Source organism: Pelodiscus sinensis, chromosome 6 (genome assembly GCF_049634645.1).
Source record: "Pelodiscus sinensis isolate JC-2024 chromosome 6, ASM4963464v1, whole genome shotgun sequence".
NCBI classification, from domain to species: Eukaryota; Metazoa; Chordata; order Testudines; family Trionychidae; genus Pelodiscus; species Pelodiscus sinensis.
The window spans coordinates 4,193,081-4,206,986 of record NC_134716.1 but is presented as its reverse complement, the minus strand read 5'-3'; the positions used below and the strand labels follow the sequence as shown (position 1 = coordinate 4,206,986).

The following is a 13,906-nucleotide window of genomic DNA, read 5'->3' as shown; positions in this document are numbered from 1 at the left end:
CCAAGCAGCCCAATGGCCGTGCACATGACATGTTTGCTGGGCTGTATGCGTCACGTTTTGACTATTCACTGGTATTTCACTATTGTTTTCCGTGTCATCTCTTTTTCACTGTATCTCATGACTTTTTTGGTTTTTGACGGCCAGGTCTGACCCTGTTTACACTTTATTTCAGACTGTCCTTGCTATAAGGCCAAGATACATTCCAAAAAACATATTGACCGACAACTTAAAGCAAGGGATTTTTTTCACTGTGGCTGACTTCCATTTGTGCAAAACAAATTTTTTGCATGACTTAAGAGCAACACTTAACACCAGTTCCTACAAGCGTCAACAACTTTAGTGTGGAACGGATGTATACCAGGGCAACTTATAGTGGGGACACTCTATATTATCATTTAACTTGTATGTTAAATGTCCCAGGCCCTCTTAAATGAATATTTTTTTTTTCATGTAGACAAGAAATAACCATTAAATCTATAATCTGAGAGAAAAGAAAAATAACTTCCCAGGCTTCCATGCAGGGCATTTTTGGGGCAGCACGAAAAATACCAGGAGACATCATTACAATGTAAAATCACAGGGCTTGATTCTTATTTATACTAAAGCTGTGGAAACGGGTCTCGCTCTAAAGGAGAGCTAAGCTCACATGTAGTTTGCAGTGCTTCTGCTATGTCTCTTGTTATTTACCAGCCCTGAAGCTGTTTATACTGTAACAAAACAAGACAAATGTCTCTGCCATCCATGACATGAGAATCTGAATTGTTTTTAATGGGCACACACTGCAAACCTGAGGAAACAACAAAAGCATTATTTTCTTGCATGGTTAAAGACACAGATGTTTATTTTTAAGTGTGAATTAAAACAAATATCTGGGAAGGACACATTGCTTCCATCTCTTGTGAAAACAAATCTTTTTCCAAAACGTGTCCATGGCATCAGAAAACTTGAAAGATGGGACTTGCTCTTCATGTTCTGCCTTTGTAGCAAGTTCACATTTTCCATATGCTCCATCTGTTGAGTGCAAAACCAAAATGTTCAAAGCATGAGCCTCGTTGTTCTAAGTTGTTTTTATTGCTAATAAAAAAGCATGACTCAGCTGCACAATAATCAGGGAATGTTCCAGGCAAGGTCTCTAATCACCAACGCCCCCATGAATGCCTGGTGAATCGGCCTCCTATTGCTAATGTTAGAAGCATTGTGATCAAAAGTGAGGTCCAAAAAACCTGAAGGTGTCACAATGAACACTGTGCCATGTTTTGCTTTCGCTGATACTGGTATACGTTTTCAACAAGCTGACTGTTTGAGAGTTGGGTGCTAGTCAGCTGGATTCACTTCTGAAATGTGCATTTATCCACAAGGGTCTGTGCCTGAAATGTAACCTGTACCATGGCACCGTGCTGTATACATTTCTCTGTACTAGAATTTAATTACAATCCTGGATTAAACCGAATAGTCTCGGTGTAAAAAAGAGAGGAAGGAGGATTTGGTGGTTTTTTCCCGAGACATTGGGTAAAACTTTTAGAAGTGCCTAAATGACAGAGGAGTCTGTGTCCTGTTTTGAAAAGTGATTTAGGCGCTTGGGCCTAGGTCCAAAGAGGTATTTAGGTGCGTGGGAGCTAAGTGCCTGTATACCTTTGCATACCTAGACCTTAGAAGGCTACACCTCATTGGATGTGTCTCCACAACAGCTGACACACATGGCTGGCCAGAGCCATCTGCTTTGAGCTCACGGGGGCTGGAGTCCACAAAGCGCAAAGATCCCAGAGCTCAGGATCCACCCTGAGTCCAAATAGCTACACAGCCCCACAGCACAAGCCATCCATATCCATGCCACAGATCTCGTATTCCAGTGTAGACATCCCCATTTGCTTCCAGTACGCCTAAGGGTATGCCTATACAGCAATGGGAGATGTGATTGCAGCGGGAATAGCCATACTCTCACTACCTCCAACCTAGGCAGTATGGCTAAATACAGACCTTGGCATGGGTTAGCAATGCGAGTACATACTTACCGCCCCCGGCAGCCTGGTACTGCCCGGGCTGGCACTGTGCTGCTAAGTCTTGGCCACTTTTGATAGCGTGCAAGCTCGATTAAAGCAGGTGATGTCTGCGCTACATCCTTTGTCTTGCCTTTGCTGGGGTTATTCCCTAAGAGTGGTTTGATGCCACAGCTTTGGCTGCTAAAAACAATGTTTTCTTTCCTTAACCTTGGGAAAGAATGAATTTCCATGTTTTTACAATTGTCCATATCCTTGTTTGGAAATGGAACGGGCAGCATAGGAATTAATTAATGGGGAGGATCCAGGAAACAGTTAATTGAAGGGGAAAAAGGGAAGCTAGCTACAGTGCTAATGGAAAGGTTTATCAAGTCTGGGAAAGTCAAGAGCAGGCGGGAGGGGCAACAGATTTGCCAGGCTCCTCCACCAGCTGGAGGGGCCTGGCGGTGCACTTCCAGAAAGGGCGGGGCCTTGGATAGAAGGGGCGGGGCCTTGAGTGGGAGGGGCAGGGCTGGGGTTAGCCTCTCCCCTACCACCTCTTCTGCCAAAGTGTTCACAGCTCTAAACTAAGCTGTGCAATGAAAGGCACAGTTCTTATAGTGATTCACGTAAACGAGGGTAAAACATCCCCATGCCACTTACCTGTACTTTATATTTGCTTTTAGTGAAAGGACTTGTTCTGAATCTTTACTAGTTGAATGCAGTTACATAGAGACTAGCCTTTTCACAAAATTAAAACCCACAAAACGCAGAAATCATCAGGATTAGGACGTTTTTTGGACATTCTTTTATCTGATGAAAGAAAGAGTTGTGGTCTTGATGATTTAAGCTATCTAATTTCTTTACTAAATAATGTTGGTAGCCTCTAATTAGCCAAGAGAGAAGATAGCGACCCAGTTTAATTGTTCAATTACTCCAGTGTAAACCCACAGCAATCTTCATTGGCCTTATTCTGATTTACACGGGTGTAACAAAGAGCAGAAAGTGGCCCGCACTATAGGCAAGGAAAGATTTGAAAATGCAATGTGGGTAGCCCCCAAAGATGGAGAAGGCTAGTGACAGCGTTGGAGAAACGACAGGATAAGAAGGTATTTTCAGACATTGCCTGTTCATGCATGTAAAATGCAGAGGAGACATTCTGACCGGCAGAATTGTCATCCACACTGAATTCTGCTTGTCAGCCATAAAATGCTTTTCTCGTGAGCAGATACTCAGAGGTGGGAATTCACGTCCTGCCCCGTCCGCACTGGCTGAGTCTGCATCCCTTGTCCGCAGTGGGTGGCAGCCGCACCAGGGCTGACAAATGTTTGTGTCAGTGTAAACAGGGCTATGCTGTTTTCAGGAAGCTTAACCCCAGTCGGACTGGAATGGATTTAGTGCCATCTGCACTAGCATGTAAATTGTTGCCAACCTCAAGGCAGCTGCACCTACTGCTGACAACAGGAATAGAACCAGAAGCCTGCAGGCCTGATCCTTAGCCTTTTAAGCAGCAAAATGCTCATAAACTTCATTTGACCGGTGGCCTGAGTGAGAAGATTGGCGTCCAGAGAAGGTATGAACACCATGTCTCAGACAGAGTGATGAAAAGCACTAGAGAAGATCAAAGTATCATCATTACTACTATGAGAATGAAGACAGGTTGAACCTCTGTGGTCCGGCACTCTCTGGTCCAACAGCATCCATGGTCTGGCATGATTTGAGTTAGCCAGATGTCCACTTATCATGGGTGTGGCTGAGTTTCCCACAGTCCCATAAAGTCTGTTTACTGCCACCAGTCCTGGCTCTCAGTGTTGTGTTATTTAGCTCTAATTTACCCCTACATGTCTTCTAAGAGCCCAGGAAGTAGTGGAAGTGTTGGTCATGCTCCTAGACAATATTGACTTCTCAAGGTTTGGCAAATTCTCAAGTTCGGCACCAGTCAGGTCCTGAGGGCGCCGGACTAGAGAGGTTCAACCTATACTTAACACTATAAACCAAGTGTAAAATAAGAATTAAAAAAACAACACCACTATATACCTGTTTTGTTTCTTCTAGCTTGCTCAGACATATCCAAATTTAACCCCTTTCCCTGCCCAGTGGCATAACCTTCCTCTGTGACATTTCAAGAGATTTGTCCTTATTATTTTGCTCTTTATTTTTGTTCATCTATGCTACTACCAAGGGATCCTTCTTAGGATCCGGGCCCAGATACATCCCTGCAACAATCAGTTTATCAGAAATCTCTTCAGACACCCAAAATGTGCCAGCATTGAAAGAAAGTAAATCCCGTGCGGTTTATCTTGTATAGTGTGTTTTGTATGGCATTCCAAACACTTTACCAGGATAACAAATACAACTGCTGTATAAGTGTTGGGTGTTAATGTCCTTATTGTTAGTTAAGGCTAGAGATAATGCTGCACAGAGGGAGAGAGGACTTTAAAAAGCTAGGCCAGGGCAGATCTTGCAGTGGGTTGTAGAAGTGCAGGAAGACTGTTTTGGATGAATGCAGCTCTGGATCAGAATGTTCTTCAATTTAAGAGTGGTTAGATTGCAAGAAGGCACAAATGGGAGGCCAGCATTAGAGACTATGAGACAAGATCCTAGAGCTTGTTTTTACTATGCAGACGATTGACACTGCCGCGATCGATCGTCCGGAGTTCCATTTAGCAGGTCTAGTAAAGACCCATTAAATTGTACTCGGATGTCGCCCCCCTCTGTGCCGGTATTCCTGCTCCTCAAAAAGAGTAAGGGAAGCCGACAGGAGCATTTGCTCCCATCAACCTGTTGGGGAAACTTGAATTAAGGTACCTCAACTCCAGCAACATAGTTAACGTAGCTGAAGTTGTGCATCTTAATTTGACCTTCGCCTGTAATGTAGACCTGGGTTAAAAGAAACAGGCTGGAGCAAGTCGATGGAGTGCTTGAGAAACAAACAGAAGACAACTAAACTGATATAAATAGAACCTTTTAAATGTGTCAATACAGGGAACCTTCACAATTCACGAAATCTCAGAATCACTATTTGCAGTTCCTCATATTCCCAGCCTAGAGAGAGGGTGGAGTTGCAGGGGTCAAGAGCCGTGGAGAATTCACCCTGGCCCCACGGTGAGTTCCCCACAGCTCCCAGCAGCTGCGGTGAGTTCAGGAGCTGCAAGGAACTCACCATGGGGGAGCCGAGAGCCGCAGTTCCTAGTATTCATGAATTTCACCATTCACAGTGGTGCCAGGAACGCAGCCACAGAAAATAGCGGGGAGCTCCTGTGTAACTTGATTTAGCGTGAAGGTAAAAGGTAGATAAATTAACAGAGCACTGAGGTGGGGTAGGTAGGTTGGAGGAAAGCAGATGGCCAAGAATTTAACCCATAGGAGGACTGTCAGAATCATGTTCTGAGGAAACCAGAGAAACCTGTGTAGCTACAGTGACCACACAGAATGATGTCCCGCACCATGTCCAAAGCTGCATTGGGGCCAAGGAGACTGAGGAAGAAGGAAAAGCTGGCAGAGGTCATGGACAACATGAGAAAGAGACGAGCCTCATTACAACCAAAGTGGAGCTCATATTGTGGTTTTCCGAGGATGACCATATGTGCACCGTGTGCCCGGAGAGATGAAAGGAGGCAACTTATTTCTACTCCGCTGCTGCCGCTTTTCCATTTCTCTGATACCTTTTGCCATAATTGCTGCCCAGAACAAAGCTTTGTTTAAAAAAAATTAAATCCAATCATGAACTTGAAGGTGGAACGTGCTGATAAAGAAAAAGCAGAGTCCGTAGCATTTCCCTAGGTTCTGCAGTGTACGTTTGTTTTTGAACTGAAGGACATCAGTTATTGGCCAACACCATATCGTTAACTGAAAGACCTCGCGTTGGCTCTCTGACCCATTTTTACAACAGCTGACTTTTTTTAAAAAAAAAGATGCAGATTTTCTGAAATAACATTTTTTTTAAATTCACACAATGATAATTCTCCAAGGACATGTTTTTCTTTCCTGATACTTTTTCATTAGCTTCTGCCTCCCGTATCCCTACTGATATTAAAGAGTCTCTGGGCGTGTTCCATAGGAAAGCAAATATCGGTCTGATAGTCGAGTGGTCTTGGTGTTCTATTGCTTATCACATTTTTGCCCTTTAGGTGCCAACCTGGATTCACTGGAGCAAGATGTACTGACACTGTGCCCATGAAAATCCAAAACCAAGAAAGTATGTTAAAATAATCTGAACTTTGCTTTCTCCCCAACTACAGCAACAAAAATCACTGCTACTTGGTGTTTTCACAGTTCAGCTGGAATTGGCATCCTTTGATTCTGATTATGGCTTGATTCTCTTAATCTTTAATCTGTACACCATGGCATTCTCAGTATCAAAAATTGGACCAATTTGTCTGATTATTTTTTTAAACTGGAGCCTTTTCATTCTCAAGAGAATGGTTTTGTTTGTTTGTTTCACTTAGCCAACATGTGTGGTTGGTGAAATGCTGCAAATTGTTACCCTAACGGAAGATGTAGATTGAGATGACTGTTGTACAGATTTCATTTCTAGCTGCCTTGCAAACTGCATTTTGCCAAAGCGATCTGGAAATTGGGACTGGTGAATTGATCGCATCCCTGAAATAAACCAAGCTTCCGTTTCTGAAGGTGAACTCACCAAGTCCAATCAGTTCACGCTGGAGAAGCTTCTTTCTTAGTGTATATTCACCTCTTCTCTTTTCTCTGTTTTCTCTACCATTTTTTTTGTTTTTCCTCTCAGGTGCCCAAATGAATTTACTGGTGATCGCTGCCAAAACTACGTAATGGCCAGCTTCTACAGTACGTCCACTTCCTTTCCGCCTCTGCTTCAGTAGGAGCATGCTCAGTCAGTGCTGCTTTCTTGTCGCTGCATCTTTCCGCAGATTTTTTTTTTTACCTGTAACTGGATGTATTGCCTGAGGCCTAATATTGATTGCCTCTGCCTGTTGCATGAAAATGATAACAAAAACAATAGCAGAACTCGGTGGGGTGGACTGGTGTTGAGGTGTGGGGCTTTGGAGACTCGGGAGTGTTCTGAAACTGAGTGAGTGACGCCTTACAGCACGATCGCTGCCAAGAAGTGCCAAACTCTATTTAAAAGTCTGATTTTGTATTTGCTAAAAGAAATAAACTCCCAGCACTAAAACAGCAATCAGTTTGTAAAATCTTTATGAAGAGAGTCACCTTCCAAATAAAGGGATAGACATAAGTTACCCTGGAAAATAAAAGTCAAAGCCCTGGTCTACTCTAAGTAGTTATTTCGAAATAAACCCCCTTATTTCAAAATGCCACGCGGCGCGTGCACACTACTAAGCCCGTTATTTTGAAACAACAGGCCGGTTATTTCAGAATCCGAACTCCTGCTTTCCTTGGGGAATGATGCTTATTTCAAAAGAGTGATTTCGAAATAGCGGCAGTGTGGCCGCTCTGGTGCTGCTATTTCAAAATCACTACTCCCCTAAGTCGGGGTAGCATGTCCACATGAACAGAGCCTGCCTCAGGCTCATTTTGAGGATCCCCCGTAGCGGGGACGTGCTATTTCGATTTTGTTATTGCGGGAGTTATTATTTCAAATTTAGCTATTTCAAAATAATTTCCCAGTACAGACGTGCCCTAAGACAATTTATGTACTCCCTGTGTCTCAAATGAACACACTCAAATAGGAATGAGGGCTTTTTTTCCCCCTTTATTATCCAAAAATTTTACATTTCAGTAGGAAAAAAATTACATAAAGAGAAGGAGGGAGGGGATATAAAAGATGCTGCTTGACATTTCTTACTGATGGGGGACAGGTGCAAAAAAACCAAGTGTGCCGTGTAGGTTCTGTTGGAGTGCTACACACACACACACATAGAAAGAGAGAGAGAGAGAGAGAGAGAGAGCAGCCTGTAGGATCGGGGTCTGAGAGGCCTTAGTTTCATAAACTTCCTTGTGGAGGATATTGCTAACTCTTACCATTATTATTTAATGGTGAAAAAGAGTAAAGTACATTGCATGCGTGGTGCCTTATTTGGTGCCTTCTGATGTAACAAAGTCAGATGTAACACAGAGGGAAATTGCCCGGGGTTTACAATTTGAATGCACATTCACTATTCATAATTAATTTTTGCTGGCATGCCCCTACACTATGATGTAAAAGCAATTCTAGCTGGGCTATTTTTGATGGATCGCTCACTAGCATTGAAAGATTTCAGACTGCATGAACGCTCAGTTTAGCTTTCCATTAGTACCTAGGCTAAGAAGCTGTTAGCACACGCTGGACATTTTGGAGCCCTAATAGAAACATAGGTCTTCTCTTACATCAGTGAACAAAGAATGTGCATACATAATTCATATTATCTCTCATGGGAGTTACACTGGCAATAGCAGGAAATGAGACTGCGCAGCATTCTAGAATTTATTTTATCCTGAGTTTTAAAAGGTTTTTTAGGAGTGTTAGTTTTTAAATGCCTCTTACTTGCATAGGCCAAAAAGCTAAAATACCTTCCGATGCTGCACAGTGCTTTTGTTACCTGCGTATTAGACTTGTAATGATGAATATGAATTTATTATTTTGAAAAAAAAAACAAATGTTCTGTGCTTTTAACAGGTGTTAGAAGAAGATTTCTTTTTCAAAATCTCGCGCAGAGGCTAAGTTATGCTTTTCCCAAATAAATTCAAATGGAGACTCAGACATGAACCATGAGTGCTTTTTTTCCACCCAGAACAAATACATATTTAGGGGTTTGCTCATGTTTTAAATTTCTTTCTTATGGCACTTGGGATTGTTAAACAAGTCTTTGGGTGGTAGGTATCCTGACCATGGTTTTCAAAACACCTAGGATCCAGATCCTCCAAACTGCCTAGGGGGATTAGGCACCTATGGATACAGTACATCTATAGTGCCAAAAAAAGAAGACAGGTCTCAGAGCCAGGTCAACTGACTTGCCCTAGTAGAGCTTGCACTCATAAGAACACCAGAATGGCCACATTGGGCCAGACCAAAGGTCCATCCAGCCCAGTAGCCTGTCTGCCAACAGTGCCCAGTGCCAGGTGCCCCAGAGGGAGTGAACAGAACAGATAATCACTTAGAGATCCCTCCTTTGTCACCCATTCCCAGCCTCTGACAAACAGAGGCTGGGGACACCATTCCTGCCCATCCTGGCTAATAGCCATTGGTGGACCTATCCACTATGAATTTAACTTGTTCATTTTTTCAGCCCTGTTAATGTCCTGATCTTTGCAACATCCTCTGGCTAGGAGTTCCACAGGTTGACTGTGAGTTGTGTGAAGAAATATTTCCAGAGCTGAAAATAGCAATGTTGTCTTCTCAGTCAGGCTGAAATTCTGAAATCTGGCAACGGAGAAAGGTCTTGGCACCCAAACATCTACACTACAATTTTAGCCCCGCAACTTGAGTGCCAGTCAATTCGCCAGACTCTGAGACACACTGTTGTGTATGGGGCGCGGGGGGGGGGGGGGTTGCTGTGCAGACATACTCCCAGGAAGTAAGGAGTACAAGCCTATTAGAAGTCAGTGAGATGCCAGTCTTTAAATTGCTTAGGTATTTTTGACAATCCCATTGAAATTCAGTGGGTACGGAGCACCCATCCACCTACCGTGGGCTACTTTGAAAATGCAGCCTATTCTATTTTATTCTAGCACTTGCTACATACAATAGATCTGAAGCATAAAGTGCCCATGTTAAAAGGAGACTTCTGGAAAGCATCCGGGGGACTACATTACTGTTTAACCAGAAAAATCAATAAAGAAGCATTTCTTTCATTTCTGTTTTACCGCCAAGTACCGGGCAGGCCATACAATTAAAAAGAGACCCTCGCCCAGGCTGAAGGATTGGTCTAACATTATAGCTGAGGCTGAAAGACAAGGACTTGTGCTGTACCTCACATACTAAGCAATTGATTTAATTTAGTTTAGCCAGGCAAGCTCATGAAGCAAATCAGATGCTAAACAAAGCCAGGGCCAATAGAAAAAAAGAAAAGTATAAGAGCTAGAGTGCCATACGATTTCAAGCAGAATGCCTCATTGATTTCAAGAGAAGCTTTGAAACAGATGGTTTGACGGTGGCTCCATACAAAAACCTACGGATTAGCTATTAAACTCCTAGGCTGCGTCTAGACTGGCAAGTTTTTCCGGAAAAACTTGCCAGCTGTCTACACTGGCCACTTGAATTTCCACAAGAACACTGACGATCTCATGTAAGAAATCAGTGCTTCTTGCGGAAATACTATGCTGCTCCCGTTCGGGCAAAAGTCCTTTTGCGCAAAAGCTTTTGCGCAAAAGGGCCAGTGTAGACAGCTCAGATTTGTATTGCGCAAAAAAGCCCCAATCGCGAAAATGGCGATCCGGGCTTTTTTGCGCAAAAGCGTGTCTAGATTGGCCACGGACGCTTTTCCACAAAAAGTGCTTTTGCGGAAAAGCATCCGTGCCAATCTAGACACTCTTTTCCACAAATGCTTTTAACGGAAAACTTTTCCATTAAAAGCATTTGCGGAAAATCATGCCAATCTAGACATAACTCCGAATGTCATTTGTATTCAGCTTAAAAGAGTGGGATATTTAACGGGATAGTTAAAAGCCTGGCTACCATTTTAACAGAGAGTCTCTCAGTAGTTTGTGTGCTATACCTGCCTGGGGAGTCTATTTTATTAAAATAAAAATATATGCACACACATACACATGCCCACCCTCACATAAAATGCATTCGAGGAGCGGACGGGACTAAACGTGGGGAAGAAACCTGAATTCCTGAAGGCAAGACCTTGCAGTACACGTGACTTGTTAAACTTGGTCAATTTTAACCTTACCAACCCCAGTGATTTTTTTTCCCGTGGTTGAATAATCTTTCATAGTTGAATAATTTACCATGAAACTTATGAGAATCTTCTGTCGTGTAACCTTGAGAATTGTCTGGCCAATAAATTACAGGGAATGATAGGCAAGGTTTGATTAACTTCTGCCACACAATAATGACAGCTCCGGCTTTCACTGAAATTGATTGCTGCCCCGTAATTCCTTCGCTTTTCAGTTTTTACATATAAACTGTATTTTAGGTTTTGAAATTTACAATGGGCAGAGTCTCTCTAAGAGCTTACAAATTTTCAAACTAGACCCCTGGCCACAGCTGCATTAGAAGTTTTCAGGTACATTTTTCAAAAGCAGTTAGGTTCCTTAGGTGCCTATGTCCTACTGGCATTTCATGGAACTCAGGTTGCTAAGTGGTTTAGGCACATTTGGAAGTTTTCTCTTTCATCTCATCTCAAGATTAACATCAAAGGCTGCATTTTTTTCAATATAAATTGCCTAACCAATGCTCCGGAGAGTATAAAACTATATGATATTTCTATAATGGGAAGGATCACTCAAAAATAAACATTTACTGTCTTCTCAAATTTAAAGCAGACTTGAACATTTTTTAAAACGTCTTAAGAACATAAATTCAGTTTTCAAAAACCATTTAGGAGACTGTCCCACTGAGATTCAAGGGACCAAGGTAATTAATTACCTATGGCTCAGATTTTTAAAGGTGTTTAAGCATCTACCTCCATGGGAGCCAGTCATTTTGGGTATGTCTACACAACAGCATTACTGACGTTATTCTGAAATAACATAGTACATGTCTACACTACAAGCCTTTATTTTGAAAAATGTCAAGCTTCTTACGCCGACTCCTGTAACCCTCATTTCACGAGGAGTAAGGGATGTCGAAGGAAGAATATTCTTCCTTCGACTTCCTGCTGCGTAGACAGTGCCAAAAGCTGAATTAAGCTATTTTGACTTCAGCTACGTAATTGATATAGCTGAAGTTGCGTAGCTTAATTCTGCTTTAGCCCTGCTGTGTAGACGTACTTTTCAATACCTATAATAATCTGGCTGTAATCCACTTTTGAAAATGGATCTTAGCCTCCTACGTCACTTTTAAAAATTTCACCCTTAAACTATATGGTGTAAAGTTTGCCCAAAATGAAATTACATCTATAATGAAACAGAACTGTTTAAAATAATCGTTGTATTTGTTTTCAAAGCACGGGGAGAGGCGTTCGATAGGAAACATATTGCATATAATGACTGTGAGACAACACCATTAAATGGGAACAGACACAACATAATAAGTGCTTTATAAAATGAAAAGTGTTGGGATTTCTCTGCTTTCTTTTAATCAAAATAAGAGACTGGCGCTCTGAATAGCAAAGATAAATTAGAGTCGTATGCTGTCTAGGGTCAGGAGGAGCACAGCATGTTTCCTCAGCATGTTTTCTTTTTTGGGCTTCCAGCCAGAGTATATTCTCTTTTTAAGTACCAATTTCCACTGACTTGTGTGAAAAAGAAGCTGTATGAGACGAATAACTTCTGATGAAATTAAATTACAGTCAGGCTGTTAATCTTACCTCTAAAACCACATGAATGAAGTAATATGTATGCATGGGCATGTCACTAATTTGACTGAAGATTTAACCAAGCTTTCTGTGCAACTAACGTGGGTATCGTTAGCAGTGTTCATGTAGGCATGTCGTACTGGCTCCCAAGAAAAAAATCTGGCTGGAGTCCAATTTAGTTAACCCTTAAAGTGTTACTGATTGGCAAGGGAAGGCTTGTGCATCATATCTCGCCAACATGTGTAAGCTAATTGAATGCCTACTTCCTTTGAAAAAAATAGGGTTCCGTTCCGATCTTCATAATAAAAACGTAATAAGTGAGAGCCAATCTGGTTTAAGAGTCACCCAATGAGAAGAGAAGCCTATATTTTGTTGGATTTGGATGGAGGAGAATTTTATTATGTAACCCCGTTAGCTGAAGGGCAGAGGAGTGAAATCTTGGAATTTTGCCATTGATGCCAACGGAGCTAGGATTTTATCTGGCCTTTTTTTACTTCTACAAAGAGAAGAGGCTCTGCCTGGAGGAAAACAATCTCCTCTGTCCCAAAAATGCAGCCGGGGGCAATCTGCATTCCCTACAGAGGCTGGTTATGAGATGCCAAATTAGACCATTGATTTTTATCAGGGACAGCGCTCCTCCTCGTAGACATCCTCCTGCAAAATTGGGTGTTTCCTTCGGACGCACGGCAGGCCACCGTGGGAGGGTTTTGCTGGAGCAGTCAGATTATCAGCTGGTGGAAATGGGTGTGGAACAGTCGGTGGCGCTCTGCTAATTCAAGTCATCTGAGAAGCTGACGAGGGCCGGTTTTGCTGCAGATTCCCATCAAACAGAATAGTAATGCTAGGATGACGCTGCATGTCCCACCAGAATCAGGTTGGATAGACATCTCTCAGGGATAATCTAGATGCTTCTTGGTCCTGCCATGAGTGCAGGGGACTGGAGCTGATGCCCTCTCGAGGTCCCTTCCAGTCCTAGTGTTCTATGATTTTCAGAAACTGGATTTTAGCGCTTCCTAAACCCCCTCTTCAGCAGGGGTAGGTAATTCCGCTCATTGGAAGGTCTCCATAGATGATTTATTTTTCCCAGCTGACAATTATAATCTATTTCAAGCCTCGCCACACTCCCCTTACCTCTCAGTCAGATCTTTAAGGGTTAACTGCTACATTCACCGCATTGTGCCCATGCCAATGCCAAATTCCCATTTTGGTGTGTCACGCCTTGAATGCCACCATTACGGACACGTGCGCTTAAAGACGCTGAGCACTGCCCCCTTAACCTCACGCTGCTTGTCCTGTTTCCGTGTGCCGACACAGAGCAGCCGTAATATTCGTGTGTAATTTGATTTTGAGTACAGTGTATTGCTCTTTTCTGAAACTTTTTCCCTTTTCTTTCTTTTTTTGTCAACTTTCTGCATTGGCAGAGCATCTTGGGATTGAATTTATGGGTATGGACCAATCATTCCTTTTAGCCTGCAGATTTTAGAGCCTGAGAGATTAAAACCTTTTCCCCCCCTCCTTCAATTTCTAACCAATTTCTTTATGCTTTAGAAG

The 13,906-nt window shown here is 42.5% G+C and overlaps 1 protein-coding gene across 12 annotated transcripts in view; it reads left to right on the top strand.

Moving 5' to 3' along the window:
* Positions 1 to 13,906, top strand: part of NRG1 (neuregulin 1) — a 531,625-nt gene that overhangs the window by 492,611 nt on the left and 25,108 nt on the right. For 7 of the 12 annotated variants that reach the window (XM_075931340.1, XM_075931337.1, XM_075931336.1 and 4 more), the window contains 2 exons: positions 6,721 to 6,779; positions 13,777 to 13,800. In XM_075931340.1, coding sequence (XP_075787455.1) covers positions 6,721 to 6,779; positions 13,777 to 13,800 — 83 coding nt within the window. Of the gene's footprint in view, positions 1 to 6,106; positions 6,175 to 6,720; positions 6,780 to 13,776; positions 13,801 to 13,906 lie in introns of all 12 variants that reach the window. The other 5 variants (XM_075931339.1, XM_006111093.4, XM_025183080.2 and 2 more) reach the window with 4 other exon arrangements.